The 24,947-nt window shown below is 47.9% G+C and overlaps 1 protein-coding gene across 1 annotated transcript; it reads left to right on the top strand.

The window, feature by feature from the left end:
- Positions 1 to 19,808: 19,808 nt before the first annotated feature.
- Positions 19,809 to 24,726, top strand: APCDD1L (APC down-regulated 1 like). Its single transcript, XM_086474962.1, has 4 exons — positions 19,809 to 19,860; positions 20,209 to 20,338; positions 20,923 to 21,481; positions 23,962 to 24,726. The coding sequence occupies exons 1-4, from the start codon at positions 19,809 to 19,811 to the stop codon at positions 24,724 to 24,726; spliced, it is 1,506 nt and encodes a 501-aa protein (XP_086331088.1).
- Positions 24,727 to 24,947: the final 221 nt, after the last annotated feature.

Genomic DNA, 24,947 nt, shown 5'->3' with positions numbered 1-24,947 from the left:
CCATCTTCTCTCAGGTCTATGCTTTTTATAATGAAATATGCTCTCTGCTAACTTAATCCTCATGAGAGTCATTGATTCACGGTTTCAAATGTAACACGGATAACATGAAAAGAATCATCTATAAAAAAATACATATGGCCAAATTCGCTGGCTAACCTCAACAACGTTCCTTTAAGTTTAAAGCCTCTTTTGTGCTAAATACCCAGATGTTAACAATCTCTTCTAGAGGCTATTGAATGCAGGAAGGACATGTTTTTAGCAATTAGAAAAATAGTAGTACATTTACACATGGCAATATTTAGCAGAGTTTGTTTGGTTAATAGGTCAGCAGTTTGGGACAGTTGGTGGTTGTTACGGGGCAGCAAGGAGCGTTTGTGCAACGAGACGTACTGGAAGCATGCTGAACAGCCAGGTACCCACGGGGCACTCACAGATGAAAGTGGGCTATATAATCCAAGGCACTCAAAAGACATCCCTTATTCCAACGTTTCCTTCTACCTTCAAAAAAGAAGCTTTGAAAACGTCCTGCAATAGGTTCCAACAGTGTCAGGGAAAGCGTACATATATAAACCAGAAAAAAATGCACACGGTGGAATAATGTTTTGGACATATAAGGACACTACTCATGTAAGGCTTGAACTAAAGTTCATATCTGAACTAAAGTTCATAACCTTAAATACTTTTTGGGCAGAGCAAGAATTAAATAAGTGATTAAGTGCTTTCCTGAATAGGGCACCAGTCTTGGCTGCCACTTGCAGACTCCTGTAAAGATTATTCTCAGCTTCGCAGAAATATAACATGCAAGGGGCTGGTCTCAAGCCGTGAGCAGGTGCATACTAACACTGCTTTTAGACTAGACGTGTCTGCTGCCACGATTTATGATGCGTTCCTCACAGTAGCATGAATTTGGCTGGTGGCCTTTGTAATTTATCTTTGCTGATATCATTATGTGCCTTGAGAACATTTATCTTCCTAAACGTAAAAAGTAAATGATTGTTTTAACGAGGAGAAAACAAGCCTTATTATAACAGCCCTGGACTAGGGACCACAGAAAGGCTTGGATTTTTAACACACTCCAATCTGTTTTAACAGCTGCTTATGGTTACTATAGTCATTGAACAAAGATACGGTTATTTTACCTTTCTTTATGGATGGCCCAAGTTCCCTCTTATTTTCTGTCTTTGCAGAATGGCAGAGGCCATACTTGGAGCACAGACCTTTGGAGTCAGCCAGATCTGTGCATTTTTCTGCATGCAGTGATGCAACTGGCACTTCTTAAACTGAAACCTTACACTGAAAATTGGATAACATACAAGGATGCAAAAAAGGGGCCGTATCCAATCTAAATAATCCATCCATTCATCTCAGTGGTGGTTTCCAGTCTTTTAAGCTTCGTGGACCCCCATGGAGCCACTGACAATAGACCTGATTTTCTTGGTTATTTTTTGCAGAATGTTAGAATTAGTTCACAGTCACCACAAGGTCCACGGAAAACATACATAAAATCACACATCTAAGGTATTTATAAGATGTTAGCACCTAAATTCCTACAATCCTAATGGATGAACACTAAGAAACCTTCAAGAAGTTTTATTACTTGCCCAGCAATCAGACTAGGTGTATGATTGTGATTGCTTGTTGTTTCTAAGCCACATGCTGCCCTAAAGAATCCAGTCTCAGTACAGACGAGGTCTGCATCTATAGTAGCTTCTCCTCTAGCGGAAGTCAGAGCTAGTGGTGATTTTGCAATTCATAAGAATAAAAGCAATTTCTTTCCAGAATGTTATTTTTCTTCCTTTCTGGGTATGGGCAGAAACAGAAGAGAACAGGACCTCCCACTAATCTGAAAAAGCTAAACCCTAAAGAGGAGTAAAATGAAATTTTAATGAGGAATCAGGGCTTTGGAGGTGTCAAGTGTTGGAGTATGACAGTCCCAGCCCTCACGCCACTAGAAGGGAGAATGAAAATTAATGCTGGGCTGCAGAGATTGTGAAGGAAGCTGCATAACCACAGAATCAGCACCTATTTTTTTGAATACAGGCCCAGTTTTTGCTTTGGAACAAGAACTTGGACTCACATGAGTTGTGCGAGGGCTTGGCCTTGAAAAATCAATGGGTGCTCAGTATCTGGCAGGATCAAGTCCATGGTGAACAAGAAACTTGGCCCAGATGTGAAACTGCACTTCTTCTGCTTTCCAACCCCATGGTATAACCACCAGACCACAAACGTCTTTCCCACTTCTTGCTGTTAAGAAGGAAGCGTCAGTTTTCAGGCTTGGAGAAATGTGGTGGACTAAGGGCAGGAAGGATCTGTCATTCATAAGAAAATGTGGGCTTGAGTTTCAAGATCTATTTAAATTTTAAATTTCCTTAATGCCGATAGAGTCCGGGGGCAGAAGAAGGTTCCGTCGCCTGTGGCTCTCACTGCAGCATGCAGCAGGAGCTCTCCTCTAGCTGCCTTTTAAAGTCTCTGTAAAAACTATCGATACGCTTAATTCCTTCACACTTTGGAAAGCAGCGGCACCTTGCATGAGATAGAAAGCTGGCTCATTTTTGATTCTTTCTTCTTCCCTTAGCCCCAAAAGGGACCTCGAATTAATATGCATTCCTGATTAGCATGATGATGATATAAATCACAGCAAGCCGCTTTCATGTTGAGATGAGAAACCAGCGCTCCACAGTGCCCTACAGTCCACATATTCTCAACAACTTGTGGTGCAATGAAACCAAAGTTGCTTCTGGTGTAATGTGCTACACAAACTGTTGCAATTATCTCCAAGGATGCGGGAGCTTTATCTGCTTCAAACCTTTGCTCTCAGACGTTATAAAGTTAATGATAAAATGTGCCAAGGGGGAGGCAAGGAGAAACCTTGTTAACCTTCTCTTTCTGTGGTTTTCCCCCCTCAGTGCATTTACATTGGCCTTGAAGAACTGGGACATTTTGCAGATGGTTTAGGGTCTATAAATTCTTATTTAAATCATCACGAGCCAAGTACAACAGGTAGCAGTCCAGACTTCTCTAGAAAGGACAAACCCCAGCTAAGCATGTAAATAATACTCCAGTGCTTTTTAGCATATAAATACACACACTGAGCCAGGTACCCTGGAAGGTTTATTCACATTTTCCTATTGTTACTCTGTAAAGTGCACTGGGTATGCACCGTATGACTCTGCAATATTTTTTTTAAATGCTACTTCTCAGTGAATAGTGCAAAGTAACAGGCTAAAGGAAGGTGGTATTTCCTTCTCTGCTCCACTGTCAGAAGGTGATCATCTGAGGTGGCTGATAAAGACAAGCAAAGCGCCAGCGATCTGTCCATATCCACCAGCAGCTGCAAATGGCAGAGTCCACACAGGCTGTTGCCAACCACGAAAAAGCAAGAGGAAATGACCTGCCTGAGATCAGGTTGGCGTAAGCAACGAGAGGTGATCGAGGAGAACAACGTTACATTTTCTTTACTAACAGTGAAGTGTGGCAATAATACAGTACGTGGCACAGGAGGGAAGCATTTTTCTGTGCCCAGTGGAGGGAAACGGGGTACTCACTACTGCACATCATAGCTGGGAGGTGGCCTGAGACACGCACTGATGACCCCATTTACTTGTTTGAGCAAAAGGTACCATCCCCGGCCCCAGTGTCCCTGTGGGGAAGATAGCGCTATCTTCCTTTGGCCATGTTATGAGAGTTAATGAATAAAGGATCTGTACATTGCATTTTTGATGAAGAATCCTCTGCATATATTAACTGATTTTATTTAAGAGTGAAAGAAACAGAATCTGTACCTTATTTTTTTTTTTTTTTCCTCAGAAATTCAATAATCCTTTTCAGGTTTATTTTTTATAGCTTTTTTGTATCTTTTTTCTGTCCCCACCTGCCAACTCTGCATCATGGTCCATCTGTTGGTGAGTCAAAGAGTGTTAAATGTATATAGCTCCCTCCAGAGTTTCCCAGTGAGATTCAATGAAGTTCTTGCCATGAGGGATGCCTAACTCTTCTCCCACAAGCACCCCAAAACAGGGATTTACTGTTAATTCCATCTATTCTTGGCTGAGACTTAACAAAAGAAGCTGCAAATTGGAAGTCATTCACAGGCACTGAGAAAGGTGTTGGCTGTGCCTTTATCCTGATACAGAACAACATTTTACAGGTGACCATCCATAGCAGTTGAAATTATCCGGGTGAAAACAGAGTCTCAATGTTAAGAAAGATCTTTTTTAATATTGTATTTTCACCAATGTTTTTGCAGTAGTCTTGTGCCTAAACATATAGGCTATCCTAGAAAGCTGTTAGGGCATACTAAAACCCATAGCCCCATAAAATACACCCCTGAAACTGAAATACGGTGCAAGTGCTTCCACAGGGTAAATGTTAGTTTTAAATGCACATCCTCAGCACTTTCAGGTCCCCCAGTATTTTCAGCTCTGCAAACATTATATCCCTTGGTGTTACCTCTTAGAGACCAAACTTCAGAAGAAAAGTTGCTATGGCTGATGGCTTTCTGGGGACCCAAGTACCTACTCAGAGGATCCCTTTCTTCAGACAAACAGTATTTTCAGAGCTGTTGGGTTATTAATCTTCGCTTTCCTGGCCTGCTGCCTTCATGTGTGGTTGCCTACCCTTGCTAGTCTGGCAAGGCGAAGAGAAAATATTTGGCCTTTGGGGGCTAGGCAACTCATTGCCCTGTATTGCTGACAAGAGCGCATGATTCCGAGTTCAAATATTCTGTACCTGTTTTGCACAGGAATGAATATTACACAAGGTGCCAGGCAAGTGAAGCATAGCTAATGTGAAAACACCTTGGTCTGGTTCCCAGTTCCCCCGCAGCTGTGTTAGTATTTACAGCACCGTGAGTAAACTGCTCCCGAATCAGAACAGGAACAACTTATATTCACTTTGAATGTGTAAATCAGGCCACATAGTTCTGCTGGAATTACAGGCTATTTGCAATCATTTGTCTCCCTCCACGTGCTTTGCCCAGCAGTAGTCTGTAATTAGTTGATAAAAAAATAATAAAAATTATAGGCATTTTTACATTGCTGGTCCTCTGCAGGAGCTGAAGATTACCCAGCAATTTTTACACGAGTTGAGAATTTAAGCCTGATGTCCTGGCAGACTTCCAGGTTGGATGACTCGATCGCCTGTCTAAATCCCCCCGGTATTTCTAACAGGCTGTGGCACTCTTCTCATCCTCCCGGGGCGGCGCACTGCGAAACAGCTGCATTGCTGTGCTCAGACAGCTCTGCACCACAATGGTGGCAGGGGGAATTCTTCCAAAGAAAAAGTGCTTATGACTTGGTTACTTTGATAAGGTCCCTTGGGAGCTGCAGGGATGAAAGAGGCCATATGAATGAAATCTGTTGCTATGCCCTGTTAGTTCGATATATGGCAAAAGCTCGTGCTAGTTTACACACAATTACTAAAATTTTCAAACACCTGTGTAAAAACTACTCAGCTTTGGGTTTATTCCCTCCCTCAAACCAATGCTCTTAAAATACTCCAGAAGAAATGAAGGAAATTAGCATTAGAGGTTGGAAGTGTCATATGAGAGGTGCAGAGCCAAAATCAAAGTTTGTTACCGGTAGATTACCTGTACCGTCATTTTTCTGGGTGTCAGTTGACTATGTCTGAAAAGAATATGTCCTGCTTTGTAAAGGCAACTTCTTACAAAATTATTTCTTTCTCTCTAGCATCATTATAAAAGACAACTTCTTTGACTATGCATTTGATAATTTATGTATTTGTAAATGCAATAAAACCACAGTGGTTTGGACATTTACCGAGAATGACTAGTTTGGGGAATTTGAGAAACAAAAAGAGACAAAAACATCAGCTAGAAAAAGGAGTGCCTGCATTACAAATGGACTTTGTTATTTTTATCTTGGCAAGTATCATTAAACTTTAATTTTTTATGCACCCATAACAGACAAGTTTGTCCCACTTCGCATTAAAGATCTTACACGTTATTTTTTACAAATAAACTCACTGCACTGAGACCTTACCCCAGCGTTCTGAAGCCTCTGCCCAGCAAACATGTGACTGCAGAATCAGGCCTCGACTTCTCCTCATTGCAACCAACGGGATGACTGCTGTGAACTTGGAGATTAGCTTTTTTCTCCCTAAAGTTTCCCTTTATGCAGTGAAACAGTCAGTGTCACTAGGAAAAGTAGGTTTGCAGGGTCTTGGGGTTCTGCTGGGGACGTAGTTGTATTTTGATCTTTTTGCCTCATTTGCAAAAACCGAACCCAGTTTTTCAGTCTGGAAAAGTGCATCTAACTTCAACTTTTAGTGCCAGCACAGGCGTGAGTGTTAGACTATCAGAGTCATCATCCCCTCGTCGCTTCCAAAGACAACTGAGCCCGCACAGGATCGCACCCGTGTCATTTCACTGTGTCTGAAGGGCAGTGAACTGACTGGTTCATTGCTGATCATCAATATAGACAAGGAGAGGCAGCGTTGTTTTGTCCTAGACACATCTTGGTTCAGATTTGTGCTTAGCTTCGTGCCAAGGGCTGGTTGTAAGCCCTTTATCAGTCATGGCTCTGTCCTGCAGGTCTCGTCTGGGTGATGGAAAGGGAATTGGCTGCCATGAGTGGAAGGGTGCTGGGCAAGCGCTGCCTGAGGTAGGAACTTCAGTCACTGTCAGAGGCCCCTGATCTTTTTTCAACATCCCTCTCTGGGATGTTGAGAGAATTTTTAAGGGCTTTAGGCTCTTCATGGGACACACTGGTGTCTCCCGATGGCCCCAGCAGCCAAGGGTGAAGATAACGGAGGGATGATGGGTCTGAGGGAGCCATGGCCCACAGCAGGCAGGAGGGCCAGGCCGTGGGGACGTGGAGATGATCCCCTCGCAGCACCCCACTGAGGAGAGCTGGCCTGAGCCCCCAAAGCGGCCTCCAAGTCCTCGGGGGAGCTGGGGGAGCTCCACCGCCCCGGGTGGGGGTGAGGCGGGGTTGACACCCGACTTGAGGCACAGAGCAGCCCGCCACAGCCATGGCGGCCCATGGCCAGGGCGGCCGTCGGGGCCGGTTCCTGAGGGAGAAGTGCCGGTCCCTGAGGGGAAAGTGCCGGTCCCCGAGGCGGCGGTGCCAGTCCCGTGGCTGGGGGGGGGGGGGGCCGGTCCCGGTCGGGGGTGCCGGTCCCGGTCGGCCGGCGGCGGCGCGGCGGGGCAGCCCTCCTCCTCCCCCGCGTGTGCGATGCGCGGCCGCATGTGGGGCGCAGGCGGCGGAGTCTCCACCTCTTCTGGCAACTTGAACCTGTGGCTGCCAAGCTCCATTAAAGCTATCAGCAGTCGGGGGGGGGGGGGGACGCGCTCCACAGCGAAGGCGGGGTGGGTTGTGGTGTTTTATTTTAAAGTATATATTTTATTTTATTTTTTCTTCTCCCTTCGCAAGGCGTGGGGCTGAGCAGGACGACTGCTCCGCAGCCTGCCCCGCCGCGGTCAGCCTCCCCCCGGAGGGCTGTAGCCGGGGTCCCGCCGCCGCGGGCACCGGAGCGCCGGAGGCGGCCCATGGCTGCACCGCCGGGCGCCGCGCCCCGCTGAGCTCCGCGGGCACCGGCGGCGATCGCGACTCTCCTGCCGCCAGCTCGGCGAGGAAACAGAGCGGCCACCATGGTCCGGTGCTGGTGGCTCGCCGGGCTGCTCGTAGGTAGGTGGCACCGGCGGTCGCGGGTGGAGGGGAGGGGGTGCCGGAGTCGGGGTCGTGCCTGCCACCTCTCTCTCCGCCCGGGCGCTGTGAAGGGGCAGGAGGGGGCAGGGGATTGCTAGGACGGTGCAAGGAATTAGGGTGCAAGGGGATTGTAGGGGGAGTGCAAAGAAATTGCAAGGAGAGCGCAACGAAACGGCAAGGAGGATGCAGGAAAGCTGTGAGGGGAGCGCAAGGAGTTTGCAAAGAAGGTGCAAGAGGTCTGCAAGGAGTGCGGGCAGAGGGGGCGAGAAGGTGGCAAGGAGGGCGCAAGGAAGTCGCAAGGCGGGTCTCCGCGGGGCCGGCTCTGGGACGGGGGTCTCCCGCGGTGTCCCTGCCGTCCCGGGCCGTGCTGCCGGCGGGGCAGGAGGCACCTGGCGCCCGCAGCTCCGCTCGCTCGCTCCCCGCCCGGCTCTCCCCGCAGGGGCCGCCCGGGCCGGGGCGGGTGTCCGGACGGAGCGTCCCCGGAGGAGCCCGGCCAACGTGCTCCGCGCTGCCCTGCCCCGTCTGCCGCCGTGTCTCTGGGGAGGGGGCGGGCGGGGAGAGCCCCGGAGGGAGCCCGGAGCCCCGGGGATGCTGCCGAGCTGTGGGGCCGGGGAGGGGGGCCAGCACCTCCAGCCGAGGGGCTTCCCTGAAGCCTTTCCCGTTCCCCGCTCGGAGCGGCGTGTGGAGATGCCCAGAAGGGCTGGAGGTCCGGTGCTGAGCTGCTCAGGGCGGTGCTGGGCTGGGGCTCAGCCTCTGACTCCCAGCCGAGGCTCTCAGAGTGGTGGGGGTCGCTGTCCGGCCCCCGCAACCCTGTCGGGCTTCCCTCTGTGCCATTGCAGCTTGCTCCTGTCCGGAGCGCAGAGCACGGTGAGCGCTGGAGCTGAGTTTAGATCCAGGCAGGGCTCAGAGGTGATTCTCAGTGGTGTTTCACTGGGAATTGGGAATTATCCCTGGGAGGATCCAGCACCTGCCCCAGCAAGGGTCAATTAACAAGTAGTCTCCTGCTCCAGGGACGTGCCACCGAGCCCCAGCTGTGCAGAGCAGCACAGGCTGCATCTTTGTGGCTCCCTTTCAGAAAGGCATCTTTCAACCCCACAGTTCTTGGAGCAGTTTCAGAAGAAAAGGTTCTGGCGTAAGAGACCATATGGGAGAACAAAGGCAACTGTGCTGTGAAAAAAAGGCAAAATAATTTCTGTTTACAACAACGAGCAGTGCCCGAGGGAGGCTGCTTCATCCTTGGACAGAGTATTTTCCTAGGAATGCAAGGGAGACCCTTAGTTGAGACTCAGCACCCCTGAACAGAAGGGGTAGGTGAAAGGAGGGGTGGGAGGGTGCCCCTGAGGCCCCTGTGCAGTCTGGACACTGGAAATCCAGACACCTGGGTTTCCTGCTGCTGGCTTCCTTTTTACCACTCAGTTTACTTATCTGAGGTTTTGGGCAGCAAAGTATCACACTGCCTGCCTCTCCAGCTCAGGGCTTAGTTTAGTGATCATTGCAAAAGAATCGTGTAGTGACAGCTATTGGACATTATTTGCATTAAGTGTAAAGGACCAGACTACAGAAAGAAATCTCTCAGCAAGATACTTCTAGGATTACTTTTCTGTTCTCCTTGTGTGGGGTCTTTGTCCTATGTTGTTCCCCAAAGATAAGGATTAAAGGTTAAGAAATATGTATTTTCCTTCCCCATATATTTTATTAGCTCAAATTGCTCTGTTTGGAAATCTGTTATACTGCATTATGTAAGATGACTCATTTAAGTCTAATTAGAATACTTCTTTCTTAAATGTTCATACAGTTTATTTTAGTCCAATCCTGTGGTTCTTCCATCTGATGTCAGTGAGAGAATTTCCATTGGTTTCAGTAAGAACAGAACCTGGACCTTAAAACATGTCTCTAAATATCTAAGTCTGGTCCAGGACTCACTAAAGTCAAAGCAAAGTTTGCCAGTGGCTTCACTGTCAGCAAGACGGGCATTCTGTGTTTTGCATAAAACTGACCATCAGCATGAGCATGACACCAGTGCATAATTAGCTGAAGAAGCACTTTAGTTAGGTAACTGAATCTGATTTAGGAGTCTCCTCCAGCAAGGAATAACTCATTCCTGGAAATGTCCCCAGAGACTTGCTGAGTTTTACCTAAGCTTTCGTTAAAGTCTTTACATTCCAGTAACACCATGCTGATATTTTTCATGTGTAGCTTCTCCTACATGCCTTTAACTTAAAAGATCTATTGCTTTAATGTGTATTTCTAAGTTGGAAAAGTACAATGTTGGGGTTAAGATAAGATCAGCAGTTGCATTCAATTGTGAGATGAGGAAGAGAATCCCATAAATGATAGCAGTACATTCAGTATAGAGATGTGTCTGTGTATTTACTCATGCATATATAACTTACTGTTAAATTAACATTATTGTCTTTGGTTCAAATATGTGTTTGGGCAATGTTTACTTAGCTAATTTATTTTTACTGAGTTGGTGATGTTTATTCTTCATTTCTCAAGCTGGCCAAAAAATCAACAACTAATGTATTATGCCGGATCGTGTGATATGACTCTGTTTGTTCTTTCCATAATTATAGGTTAGGCATGTTTCAAAGTATATGGATATAGATAAAAACAGGGCTGAGATGTAAAAAAAAGCACAAGTGAAAAAAATATCGTGTGGTTTCTATATTTTCCCCACAAGCACAAATTGTTGAGTAAGGAGATTTTCAAAAGCCAGAAATTGCTATGAAGAAAACCAAGGCTGGAATTCAATGCTAGGGGAGGCTGCATCTGGCAGAACAAAGTTTGGAAAGAGATTTTGCTTTCAATGGGATCCTGTGTTTCCCCACAACATAGCATATGTCATCTATAAAGACAACGCTTTCATGGGTGAGATACAATCACTGCTAAAATCAACCTCGAAATTAGGAAGCACCTATGCAATGCTGTTATGCAATTCTTTTGGTTTTCTTATTTATTTGCCAAGGAAGACAAAGGTATGAAAAAAGAGAATTCCTAACTTCATGATTTTAAGATGGTGCATCTCAGGTAAAATAATACCAAGTGAGAACGTGAGAATTTTAATGTGTAACCCTTCTTGTGTAGGCTGAGTGCTTCCAGAAACTGAAAATATGATTCATAGAACAGCTCCTTCTTTACCTAGTTTAAATTGTGTAAGATCTGTGGGGTTAGTAATCTGCAATCTGTGGGTTTTTTTTCTGTAAGGAGATAAAAGGTCTCATGCAATTGCAAAATTAGGAAAGTTCTGTGTATTAGGAAAGAAACTGATGTCTATTTGAAATGCTAAAGCTCCAGAGTGTTAAGTGATGAGAGGGCTGAAATCCATCATTATTTTTGAGTTTTAGCAGGGTGATGGTGTGATAATCATGTCTTTCATACTGATGTTTTCTCATTTTCAGTGAATAGCTTATTAAATCATCACAGTTTGAATTCAGCTGAAACTGAGAATGCTGCAATGAAGCTTAGCTTCTGTGGCACTGTTAGATAGACATTTGGATCAGTGCAACAACAGCTCTCAACTTACAATGGGTGTGATGGTACATAAATCAACAGGAGAAGTCTCACCACTGAGTGTTTGAAGAGATTTGCTTGAGTTTAGTTTTTAAAATAATGTTTTAAGCTTGAGCGTATCCCTTTGGTCGATCACTGAAAAAGTCCCCTATGGTTTCTACTGGGTTAATAAGAAACACTGACAAATGTGTGACATTTTGGCCTTGTCTAAGTTGAAGACAGAGATCCTTGGAAGTAGGCTTTCACCTCATCCTCTGAGATCAATGTATACACCAAGCTCCCCACTGAGACAATTGGATTCACCTTGTTCACACTCTGACCAAATCCACGAGTGCTGGACACTGGCAGGTTATGGCTTTTAAGTGTCTCTCCTCCCCTGCTGATACAAAAACACAATGACATGTTATTTTTAAAGCTTTTCAGAGAAGCTTTTTCAGAGAAAATACCGTTTTTCCCAGTTAGACTCCCTGGAAGAGAAGAATGAAAATATGGATGACAGCAAAGTTTTGCTACAGAAAAGCGCCTAAGTTTTGTTAGTTTTGAGTAGCACGAGTCCCGTTATTAGATTACGCAGTGCATAGGTTGAATGTCAACTTTGATTTTAGCATCTGTCGGCAGTGTTTAAGAGAACTGGAACACATCAAAACTTGGCTAATGTTGACAGGCAAAACAGTAGACTGAAATTTCAGGCTATCTAGAAACCACACCCAGACCCTAAAACACATGTTAGAAGTAACTTTAATTCTGTGCTTCAGCTGAACAAGTAACCTTTTTCTGCGGTCACTTGTGATTCTAAGTTAAACACGTGTGCGTATTTCTAGTGTGGGCTGTGTATCAGTTTTCCACCTTTCTGTGGAGCTTTTTTCCTGAGGATACCTTCCGCTATGACTGCTTTTGAATGCCCTTCTCATCCGTGGCTTTGCGGGAGCCAAGTAGCCTTAGACTATTAGATCCTATTAGATCCTATTTTTATTACTATAAACAGTGTCTTTGCAGCAGCTCCAAGAAACCTGTTGTGTTAGGTGCTAAATAAGGAGAGAACAAAAGGATCGTTCTTGCTTTAGTGGGTTTATAATCTAATTTCCCGGACTTACATTTTCAACAGGGAGTACTTGACATTGCAGGGACCTGCTGGGTTCCCAGCTGTGTCCCGCCGGTTAGTACCTACTGCAGTCGCCTGCGTCTTCACGCACCTAAACGCCTTTGTGCAGCCGGCCCATCCTTCTAGTCCCATGGAGGCCAGGCAGGGATTTCGATGAGCAGGGCAGTGAACAATGTGCTTACACAGGAAAGCAGCTGTCCCTCGTGGGAGCAGGGAGCTGGGACAGCCCCATGGCAGTGGGAGACTGAAAGGCCACTCAGAGTATCCCACCACTCCCTGCCAAGAGCGGGTTATTCCCTGCTGTACTAATGCTTTGTTCAGTCCCTCAAAATCCTGCCAAGCAAGTGGACTTGCGCTGCCTACTAGATTGTGCCTCAAGAAGTTCACGCTGATATACAAGCCACATTTTTTCCTCTCTTCATTCACTCCCAACAGAACCTCTTTATTCACTGCAAGGAATTCCTTCCCTTCCTTGGTGTTTATGCTTTGTGAATATTTATAGGCTGTTATCATGTCCATCTTGCCCCAGCCATCACTCAGCCAGGCTACATGTACTCCGCTCTCTTAATCTTGCTTCGTAACTCAATCCCTCCCACCCTCTAATCATTTTTCGTTGTTCTGCTCTCAACTCCCACCAGTTCCAGGTGCTCATTTTGCTTTGGGTAAACTCTGTATTTATGTTAATATGTGGTGGGTGGTCCTCTCTCTGCTCATGGTCCACGTGAGTGATTTAGATGTTTGAAATGAGGTTGGCATGTTAAAGCCAAGCCATGGTCTGATTACTGGTTCTGCTCTTCAAAGCACTCCAGGAAAAAATATGCTTAGCCATCACTATTAAAAATGGCCACAACAGCTACTAATAAAGTGTCTGGGCAGGGATTTGAGGGAGTGGCCCAAAACGGCAGGGGTGCTCTACACGTTTGAAATGACAGTGCGGCATTAATTCCAAAACCATGTGTTGTATTTTCTAATGAGTTTCCAGCTCATCTAAATTAAGGAAGATAGGTATAGTATTTCCCATTTGGTAGGAATGTGAATTCCAGTTACGATTTCACTGAGTCACGATAGTACCCCTGGGGTATTGTTCAGCCTTGGACTGAGTTGATTTGCTTTCACTTTTGAGAAAAAAAATGCTTTCCCCCTTGTGTTCTCACCAATCTCTCAGCGTCTAGCTACCCAGGGGATTAGAGGTCATCTCACTATGGTCTCACTTATCTCACCAAATTAAAATTTGAACTTTCACTAGTGTTCAAGGAAAAAAGCTCGAGCATTGCCCTTCTTTCCTTCAGTTTCTTTTAATTTTTTAGTTATATATTTCTCTGTGCCAAACTTATGTGGCAATACCAATCAGTTTAACACAAGTCAGGATGTGTTAGCCTGAACCCGTTTGCTTTTGTCAGTGCTTGCTGATGCCAAAAGAGATGGCACCTAGCAATTATCCCGTTAGTTCTTACCTCTCCTGATTAACCATCCCTCTCCCTCCAGACTCTGTCCTGTAGGTTCGTGTGGAGGTAGTGAATTGTTGCAGGGGAGCCCTGTGGTTTCTCTGCTTTTGGCTCGCAGCAGGACCCCATTCTCAGCACTCTTGGCCACTCTCCTGGACCCCCTGGCTGGGCTGCCTGGCGCACGCCAGGGCTCTGCGCTAAGGGCCGGTTACTGCTGAGCTGACCACAATGGCTGGGCCAACTGGGGCCGCTGGGCCATACGGAATTGCTCAGCTGTTCTCCAGTAAATCTTTTGACGTTGACCAAGTTAGCTGTGGAAAAAGTATACAAGTCCTCTTTCTGAGTCTGCGCAGTATCTTCTGGGGGGTGGGAGTGAGAAGCATAATGTGAAATGGCTCCTGTGGCTGTCAGGACAGCAAGTATGTGGTGAGTAAAGCTCTGTGGTGTAACTGGAAAGCGTGGCGTTTTGATTAACGTTAACTGTAGGACATCTCTTGGGAAGATGTACTCACACCCGCCTCTAGTGCTTTTATTTGTCATCGCAAGTCCTCTATGCCAACTCGTACGTGCCTTGCTTAGTTCACTCCATTTGAGAGTGTCCCATATCCCGTTTCTCCTTTGTGTCCCTTCGTTCTCCTGATGGAGTGTTTACTGTCAGTTTATGGGGATGGGTGTTCTCTGAAGAAGGTGCTGATGCTGTGTTGGTGCATTCATGGGACCTTTCCTGTTTATGGACTTCAGTGAAACTGAGATCGAGCCCTGCAATCCTGTTTACAGTGTTAGGCCCGGGTTTCTTCTTTGCAGTAAACAGCCAGAGAGGGCATTTTATTTAAATGTAGTTTGTACTGAAGAAGATCTTTGAGGTGCAGGAGAGAATACCTTCTCCCTTTCCCTACCACAAATCCCATCTGTCTTGTCATCTATCATTGGACATGACACTTAGAGGAGAAATAAATGATTCCATGATTCCAAGAGCAAAATATTTACTTCTCTAGTGCCTCAAAAACCTGCAGTCATCTCACCACAAGTGCTTCACCATTTTAATTGTGGACATGAGACAAATTGGACAACGATCACAGCCTCAGAATAAAGCTAGGCTAAAGCCATAGCATGCAGTCTCTGAACCTGTTTGCCAGTGTGTTGAAAGTATGTGGCTTAAGTATGCTTTGAAATTTTTTTCTAAAATCCGGAGCTGCTTGGGAATTTTGAGTCAGCCACGTTCCCTCTTAGGATCTCCAGCATTTCATATATGGTTGTGTTATGTGCAGGAAGCTCAGGATGATGCTCTGCAATGATGATGGCCACCATGTAATACATTTATTGTGCCATTCTTAAAAGAGTAACTGAGAAGCATCTAGTGAATTTGAAGCATTTTACAAATAGCATGAACTGAGCATCAGACTGGTGAAACAGCTATATGTAATTATACCCATTTTACAGACAAATAAGAGAAGGGATGAATAATAGAAATACTTCTCCAGAAGCCAAACAGTACTCCAGTGGAAGTGCTGGCATCCTCCCTCAACCACTTGACCACATTCTCGCTTCAGTTCAGGGAGGCATTACTAATCAGGAAAAATGCTCATGCGCTGGCTTAATTTCAAGCACATGCTTAAGTTTCACTGAAACCAATTAGACTTAAGCATGTGCTTAAGTCCTGTCATGAACTAGGTTTAGTTTGCAGATAGGCAAAATACAAAGTTCTGCTGTGATACAGTTTTCCACCCCCAGTGGGTTATATTTAAGTTTTATAATTTTATAATATTATAATATAAAATGTATCTCTTCCCACAGAATTGTTCTCTTGGGAATGCCTTATTCTGAGTGAATTAAAAGCACCACTAACTTAATCTCCACACAAATGCAAGAAAAATTGATTTGCTAAATACAACCTTCTTCTTTGATTCTAAAAGAATGCTTATTCCTTTAGTGGCTAACCCAAAATCCATTCTGCGTGCTCTCAGGAGAGAAAAGTGCTAAAGAAAAACTGTTTTGCTCTGTTAATGAAGTGTGTGGATAAGTATAATTCACTTATGCAGAATATATTGATATGCTTCTTAGCATCCATTTCATTCCAGTCTGAACATTCCTCAGAAAATATCAAAGGTTTTATGTCATCTCTAAATGAAGAAATGTGTAATGCTCCATGACTTCAGGCACTGATCTTATCCGTGTGAATGGGTGACTAACTGAAACATTAGAATTATAAATGGGAACAATAAATTCTGGCCATAGGAGGCAACAACATGTAACAAATTAAGCAACCTAGCTCTGGAGAAGAGTTGATCTACAGTAACTAATTTGGTGCAAACTGTAATGTGTGCGTTTTCTCCTCCTTTTGTAAAGAAGCAGATGTGTGACTCAACTTTGGTTTTTTCCAAAGTCAGTTGGCTTGGAGGGACACAAACAAGATTTGTTTCCAACAAGGAATATTATGGTATTTCTCTCCTGGTTGGTATTTTTTTCCTTTAAAAGTGAGAAGTGGGTCTGAATCTGGAGCATACAGCTGCTGTGTGTTACGTAGCACAGCGCCACTGGAAGGCTCTCACTTGCAGGCTTGGCCATTGCTTAGGAATCTTTTGTCTTAATTTTACCAACAATTTACTTTGCAGAGGATTTCCAGTTCTGCCTTTCTATCATTTGATGCCGTGGGTCTGATTTTTCTGGAAGTCTCTTACGCAAACGAGCGTAGGGAATGGTTGGTCAGTATTCGCTCCTGCTGTAGTCTCAAGGCTTGACCCAGTTTCTGCTGATTGCAGTGACCAGCCGCCATTGGCATTCCTGATTGCCCGAGTGCTTGTGTAGCCCCGTGGCTCGGCGACTTTGGGCCAGTACTTTGGATGCAGCACGCCCCAGAAAGCTGGAAAAAAATCCTGTTTTGTCTCGCTGCTTTACTGAGGAGCTCTCTGGAAACGCTTGTGGTTGATCAATATAGACAGACGGGATAACGAGTGAGTGGAAGAGATCACAGTTAGGGATTTTTTTAGATTTTCCTATGAATGAGTATTTTTGTCTTGAAGATGAATTGTGAATAATTCCTTCCTCCTGCCCAAGAGCTCTATAAGTAGTTAGTTTGTGTCTCTCAAGACGGAGAGAGGAGCTGCTCTGATGTGCTTCACCAGGGGCTAAGTAACAGAGTGACATATGAGTGACAGCCATTTTACGCTGCTCTTGGAATAGAGGTGTGCCCTAACTACAAATTTTACGTCTGGAACGGAACTTTTCCATCTTGAAAGGGTGTTTGGATCTGGTGGGGCTGGGCTGGAGCATTTGAGAAAGAAAAGCAGCCACAAAATTTGGACACAAGCCAATAGCTTTTGGTTTGAGGATGCATCCAGCTTGGAGTCTTGTGTACACTTAAGTAAGACAAAATCCCTAGGAATTCCCATCATGTCAAATATTTACATTTTGGAGGCTTTTTATTTTTTTTTTTCCCATGGAGTTTGGTCCTGATTATAAAAATTCCCTTTTCTATTGAATGTGTCAAAATACAGCGATTGCGTTGCCAAAGTGTCTGTGCTCTCAAACAATGTAGACTTGTCGTGTTTCTGCCAAAAGTATCACTAAGGATTCAGTCAAATTTTGAAGCTTCTGCTGCAATAAACACACAGCGCAGTTAGCGAGCTGAGAATGGGGCTATGTTCTGTGCTCGTTATTTTGGTATAGCTATAGACGGCACCGGTACTTCTGGAGTCTTTCTGTGGTTATGAGCAAGAGCAAATCTGACCCTTAGAATCCGTTTCCTCTAATACAAATACAATTATTTTTTAGTTTAACATATTCTCTACGATAATGACTTCATGTTTGTTTTAAGTGTAATTCGGTTGAGGCTGTCCTTGTACTGATGCCTCTCCGAAAGCTTTGCCAGTAATTACTTGGTAGCGCAGTTGGATGAAAGTTGCCACGCTCTGCAGGTGAGTAAACAAAGACCCGGGAGTAAGGAGCACACAGGAGTAAACTTGCCCAGGGCCACAGAGCAGCAGAGTCATGGCAGAACTGGGATGAGGACATGCAGCCCCAACTCCTAATGGGCTCTGCTAAGTGGGCACCCCTGGGGCAGCCTGCATGCGTGCTGCAGCTGCCGAACGAAAGGTTTAACTAACAGCAACGGGTTTGTCATCCAGGAGTTTCCCGTTTTCATACGAAGACTGGCAGGAACGGCTTTTTAGGAAGCACTGGTGCAAGCCATTGTGAAGGAGTGGGCTGTGCCTGCTTGCCACGTCCAGGCCTTAAAGATAATAAAACCAGTGCAGTTGTGGGCCTGCTCCAGAAAGAGCCCTTGACTCTAATAATGCGTCTTTCCAGCTCTTTCATGCACCCCAGTGCATAGTGAGGTAACAGAAAATCCAAGGCTGGTTTCACTGGCCTTTGGGTAAGCAGGCTGCTTCTGTTACTGCTCTCCTGCTTCGGTGGGGGCTGCACTTTCCATGTGTTTATTCCCTTTGTGGTAGTTTCAGGGTTTCTGTGCTTAATTCTACACAAATACATTTCAAGGACCTTGTTACTGTGAGGTGTAAAACGTTTGCAAATGGCAGCGCCATAGCTAAGCAACTGCATTTGTCCATCAGGCGTAAGTTTTACGTTATCCATTACTAGATTAGTAATAAAGTACTATTTGAGTGGAAATCTCTCTGCTTTGCCATGTGTCCAGGAGCCTCTGACTTGCACAGCAGACGTTTAATTACCGAGTTCCCATTTGACTTGGTCTAGGGCTTATATTTGCGGCAACCTTGGATGTGGAAGATTTGTAACAGGGATTTAACCCTGTGTGTGTGAGTAGGATGTGTGATGCCAGGGTTGAGAGGCTCCTGTCTTGGAATAAATTGGTTGTGGGAATCGGGGGAGCCCCCCGGTAGATCCCAGCTGTGAATCTCCCCCCCGAGTTCTGTGTTGTATCCGGAGCTTGTGAGCGGAGAGTTTTGCTGACGTTGCTGAGCAGCTCGTAGTCTTGCCCGTGGTTTGCAGCAGATCCGTACGCGCTTGCTTCATCTGCAAACACCTCTTGTCGGGAGGGGGGTGGCACTCCTCGGGCTGGGCTCGGGCCCTTCACGATCTCACCGTCACTGCTCTCAGTGCAGCCAGCTGGTTTGGGTTCCTCTGCTCAGCGAAGGCTCTGCTTTAGGCAGATCTCCCCGTAAAGATCACAGGATGGTGCGGGATATATAGAAGTACGTATGTGGCACCCAGGGACTAAGATGAGCAGATGTGACTCTGTATCTTGATCTCCTTGGCTGTGTTCAGGTGTGCAAGTGTTCAGCATCCTCACGCTGTGGGAAGGTAGTACATATACGTTAGCTCCTTGTTTCCAGCTGATAGGCTGCAAAGCAACCTGTGTCCTAACCGTTGGTATGAATAAAAGTTGGCTTGAAAATTTCCGGCACGCGACTAGGTAAATTGCAAAGTACAGCTAGAGCGAGCGAATGCCGGCGGGGCTCCTAACCACCCCAGGCAGCCCTGGCCCGGGCTGAACACCACCAGGCCGAGGGACTGGGGCTCTGCCAGACGGGACAGTTGTACGATAGCAGGCAAGTGGTGGGGTTTCAGGAGGAGCTCCACTGAGAGCTCATTTCGTGCTGTGATAAAGAGGTAAATCCCAAGTTTCTTACTGACGCAAACTCACGATGACCGCAACAGAAGTTTGCTTAAGTAAAGAGTGAATAATATATGAGAATATATGTACATATATATGTGTGCATGCAAAGGTCTTCAGGATTTAGCTGAGTGTTCACACATTCCCTAAGCCAATAACATCCGTTGTTATGGGAAATGAGGTAAGTGACAGAATTACTGTCCTTATGGCGGGCGACAGGCGAGTCTAATGTTCCCATGCTGTAATTCCCTGTTTCATTTACTGCTTCAACAATAGCTTGAGAGAGAGAGAACATGAACAAAGAGCGCTCAGTTTTATTTGAAGATTTCATCTAAAAAATAGTTGGATTCGGATGAAACCCGAGTTGGAGAGCAGTAAAATAAAAACCCCTGCATCCTTAACGAAGAGCTTGCTGCTCAGCGAACCCGTTTGGGGGTTCCCGCTCTAGCTCGCTCTGCTGGTTAACGCAGCCCAAGGAGATTTTCGAGGCAATGGTGGCGTTTGCGATGTTTTCTGTGGCAGCGGAGCCGGCAAGAAGCGCAAGTGCGGAGCCCTCGGCAGGACCGCGCTGTACCTGTCGGTCCCCGGCAGGCTCCGCGCTCCTGCCAGCCTGGGGCCGCGGCTCTCCGCAGCCCCGCGGATCTGTTGGGGCGCGTAACCCCCGCGCAGGCGGTGCCGGCCGCGGGAGGAGCCGCCAGCGGGACGCCCCGGCCCCCCCCCCCCCCGCGGGGCCGCCGTGCCCCAGAGCCGCGCCGGGAGGAGCCGCGCCCCGCGGAGCGCCCCGCTGCTTTGGGGGGGCGGGGTGGAGCGGGCGCACCCTCCGCGCTGCCCCGCGGTGCTGACGGCCTCTCTCTCCCCCCTCCCCCGCTTTCTTCCCCCCCCCCCGCGCAGCCTGCGCGGCCGCGGAGCCGCCGCTGCGCTGGGAGCCGCGGTGCCGGCAGCAGCTCCGCCACCTGCAGGACGGCGCTGGGATCGCGGCGCGGCTGCCGCCCCGCCTGGAGGGGCGCTGGGTCTCCACCGGGTAAGGACACCCCCCCCCCCCCCCAATCCCCTGGGAATCTCCCCCCCCCAAACCCCCGGGCCGCCCCCGCTCCCGGCCCAGCGCAGCCCCTCTTGCACTGATCCTGCCCCCCCTCCGCCCGGTGCTGCCGGGCTGGGCTTGGCGGCACGGAGAGAGCAGATAGCCGAGCGGCAGAAGGCGAGCCTGCTCCCTGCCCCCCTCCCCAGGCACCCACCCCGGCTGCAGGCCCCCCTACCCCCCGGTGCCCTTAAAGCTTTTCTTCCCCTTTAGGGTGCAGCTGATGCGCACACCCGGCTCAAATGCGCAGAGCAGCCTTGATCCCCCTCGCCCCGGCACTCCTCCCCGGGCATGTGGCACAGAGCGTAACATCCTCTGGCTGGCACTGTCACCTTTTGGTAGCCGGTTCCCAGACCTTCAGGTTACCCAAGGGTGGCCACCGGCTGCGGGAGGCTCTTGCCCACGATGCTGCTCCCACTCGTGCTCGCCCCTCTCCTCCCGCACCCCGGGTGCCCCTGGGGAGGGATCCCGCCCTGCGCGCCCCTGGCTGCGCCTGGTGGGTGGCTCAGGACTGCCTTCCTCCCCAGGTGCGAGGTGCGGCCGGGACCTGAGTTCCTCACCCGATCCTACCTCTTCTACGCCAACCGCCTCTTCAAGGCTTACCAGTTCTACTACTGGGACCCCTCCTGCCGCGACCCCTCCTACTCGCTGGTCATCAAGGGCAAGCTCCGGCTGCGCCAGGCCTCCTGGATCACCCGTGGCGCCACCGAGGCCGACTACCACCTCCACAAAGTCGGCATCGTTTTCCACAGCCAGAAAGCCATGCGGGAGGTGGCCTCCTGGATCAACCAGACCTCTGGCGAGGGCTGCAGGGGGTTCGTGCCCCCGGGGCGCACCTGGGCGCCTGGAGCCCTCTACGAACTGCTGAGCGCCAAGACCGAGCGCGACTGCACGGCTGCCTTGGGCTTCGCCATGCACGAGCTCAGCCTGGTGCGGGTGGAGAAGCATTACCAGCCCCTGCTGCAGCCGCAGCAGAGCGGGAGCCGGCTGGTGGAGGAGCTGTACCTGGGGGACATTCACACGGAGTGGGTGGAGAGGCTCCACTACCGACCGACCGGTTATCAGCGACCCATGCAGAGCGCCATGGTAAGGAGGATGCCTTTCCGTGTTCCCTTCATGGGCTTTGCCAAGCGTGTGCGATTTCCTCACTGTTAAAATGCCGTGTGCCTCCACTTAGCCCCCTCCTGCCCTAAGGACGCGTGGATGAGGAGGTGCGGGGGTGTACGTGTGGGTCCCCGGGGTGCTGCCTGGGTGCTCTGCAGCAGGCGGCGTTCACCCCCTCCCTTGCCAAGACAGCGGGATGGGGGTGGGTGAAAGCTCAGCAAAGCCAACAGCAGAAACAAGCCTGCATTGGCCTGGGCCTGGAGTTCACGGCTTTTCTGTGGCTCTGTGTTTTCCTAGGAAATGCTGTTTCCTAGTTTCCCCCACCAAAGTCAGTGAAAGCTTCAGGCTGCACATCACCAGAGCCTGCCTGCTCTGTCGTTTGTCTTCCTCACCCTCGCTTTTGCTCTTTGTCGTGTCCTCCAGGTTGAGAGAGGAGCAAGGAAGCAACATCTGCCATTAAATCGTTAGTCCTTGGCGTAACGCCATTAGCAGAGGAAGTTGCCCTGAATACAACTATGTTATTACACAGAAATCAAACTTTGACATAAATAAAACTGAGCAGGAGACTTGGTTGCCTTTTATTTTATTTTATATTTTATTTTCTATTGCAGCAGGTTAGTTTATTTCCAGGAAAGCACAATTCTATCTGAATCCTAGCTAATCAATTCAGAAATGACTGAGTTGTGAGGTAGGGTGAAAAATCTTCTCTGAACTTTACCAGGTAGAACTGAATTAACTGAAAAAAGAATTCTTTTGGGGCAACATTGCCCCACACCCCAAACTACACCAACTGAACTCCAAAAAACACAGAGCAACACCCCTCTCCCCCTTGAAAGTGACATTCTCAAACTGGTTAAACTTGTGTTATATTGGGCCAAAACCATACATATGAGCAAAACCAGATGGTAAACATAAACACTTCGAAGTTAATTTAAACCCCAACCTAAAGATACTGAAATTCACTCTCTGAATATAGCACTGTAATTAATCAGCTAACAGCTCTCCAGTGGACCAGCACATGATGTCACCACTTGGCGGTAATTAGAAGCTGCCACACATCAGAAATAACTTCACACGGCTGGTCTAGGCAAGTAAGATTTTTGGCTTCGTGTCTATAGTGATAATTTCATTTGGCACAGGAATTTTTTTTTTTTTTTTTCCTTTCATCTGAACTGAAATCCATTTGCCTGTGCTGGTGAGTTACACAGCTATGTTAGGAATTATTTTTTAACCTTCTTTATGAAAATGCCACGCTTTCCCCCTTAAATTTATATCTGTTTTAAAGAAACCCATTCTCCCCAAATTACCTTTCATTATCAAAGAATTTCCTGTCTAAGGAGAGCATTTATATTTGCCAACTTCTGGGATTATTTAGCCATAATGTACTGTGTACTGTCAGCACTCATTAAGGTGACAGTAGCAGTAAAGCAAGCTGAAAATGACTAAATTACTGTAGACTCCAATCAACTTGCATGTAAATTACGCAGCCTACAGTTAACTACCGAGTTATTTAACCTCGTTGCATACAACAGTTCAGTAAAGATTAGCTCGTGTTCTAGAAACGATATAATGGTCAAACCCTGGTTACTGCAAAATAAATCAGTTGTGATGTATGAAGTATAACAGAAAGTTCCAAGCTACACAAAAACCCCTCCTGGCCCCGGGTCAGCTCAGGACTGGTCTGACTCCGAGCTCTGCACGAAGCGCAGGCGGAGAAGCAAAGGTCAGGTCCTGGTTTTGCAGCAGGTCCTTTTCTTCTCCCTCTCCGGTGCGGTGCCTGTTCCGGCTGCTCGGCAAAGCCCCTGCCTGCCCCCGACCCCCCTCACCTGCCGCCCGGCCGGGGGCCTGCGAAGGCAGCTGCGGATGCGGGGCGCGGGCAGGGGTTCTGTGCGGCGGCGGGAGGAAGGGGGCAAGGGGGAAGCAGAAGGCGCCGAGCTTTTGGCTGCCCAGGAGAGGCTGCCATCGGCGTGGTGCAGCACAGCCACCCACGGCTCCCCACGGTGAGGTTTCACGGCCTTTTCGTTGTTTCTTCTGAATTGGTGCAGAAACGCGGGGCTGTAGCTGACACCTCCCAGCACCCTCGTCCTCCCCCCTGGGCAAGCGCAGCAGCTTGCAGTGGAGAACTCGTGGGTGAAGAACCTGGCTGGCCCGAGGCAGCGTTCCCTGCCCTTACAGCAGCTCTGCCCTTGCCGGCCCTCCTCTGCAGCCTGTCCTGAGCGGCCCTGGCAGAGGGCAGAGCGCAGCCTCAGGGCACAGACCTCTCTGTCCTTCCCGGCGGGTACCAGAATAGCAAAGAGCCAGGGCAGCGCTTTATCTCACTTAATCTGCTTGCATGTCTTGGGCCAAGTTCATGACAGTTGAACACCCTGGTGCAGCAGAGGGGAGTTTGAGCTTTCTAAATATTCTAAAAGGGTTTTTTTGCTTAACCAGTTTACAAAAACGTTATGTTTTGCCTTCTGCAGCACCATGTGCATCCTTGCCCAGCCTGTGGGATTATATACAGAGCCGATGAGCACCACCCGCCCATACTGCCCGTCAGAGCTCAGCTCCCGATGCAGCTCAGCGGCAGCTGGGTCAGCACCCACTGCGAGGTCCGACCTGCCGTGCTTTTCCTCACCAGGTACTTCATATTCCACGGTAACAACCACACCTGGGAAGGTTATTACTACCACTACTCCGACCCACTCTGCAAACAGCCGACTTTCACCATCTACGCATCCGGGCATTACACCCAAGGCATCCCCTCCTCCAAAGTGAGAGGTGGCACAGAGCTGGCTTTTAAAGTCACCCAGGCTCGGGTGACGCCAATGGACCAGGTGACGGTGATGATGCTGAACTCCTCAGAACCTGGAAGCTGTGGGCTGACGAGCTCCTGGAGTGCTGGGGTGGAGCAGGATATAACACCCACAAATGGATGTTTGGCTTTGGGCATCAAGCTGCCCCACACGGAGTACGAACTTTTCAAAACGGAGCAAGACACGGAAGACCGCAGCCTGCTGTACATTGGCGAAAGGCCCACGGACGGATCTAGTCCCGACAGCCCAGACAAGCGGCCCACGTCGTATCAGGCACCTCTGATTCAGTGTGCCGGAGCGTCAGAGGAATTGTCTAACTATGTTAGTCTAAAATACTTGGGAAAAAAGGAAGCTAATGGGAGCGAGGCACTAAAACCTTTGCCTGGGGCCTTTGTCTTGTTTATAGCACTTCTGTTTCTAAGATGGGACTAGTTATCTCTTCAGCTACAGCACAGAATCCAGGCTTGGTGCTAGCGTGATTCTTATATCCTTCAAAGGAGCACATCTGGAATCAGTTTTGCTCAGCTTTGGGAACACTTTTTAAGAACACCCAACAACGGAGAACGAAGCCAAGAAGATACGCCTGACTACATGCTGTTTGTCCTGGGGCTTTATTGCCTGATCTCCCCTCCTTGCGTACAAATTTAACGTAG

This window comes from Leptosomus discolor, chromosome 17, assembly GCF_034619465.1.
Source record: "Leptosomus discolor isolate bLepDis1 chromosome 17, bLepDis1.hap2, whole genome shotgun sequence".
Classification (NCBI taxonomy): Eukaryota; Metazoa; Chordata; class Aves; order Leptosomiformes; family Leptosomidae; genus Leptosomus; species Leptosomus discolor.
This window is presented reverse-complemented; position numbering and strand designations above follow the sequence as displayed.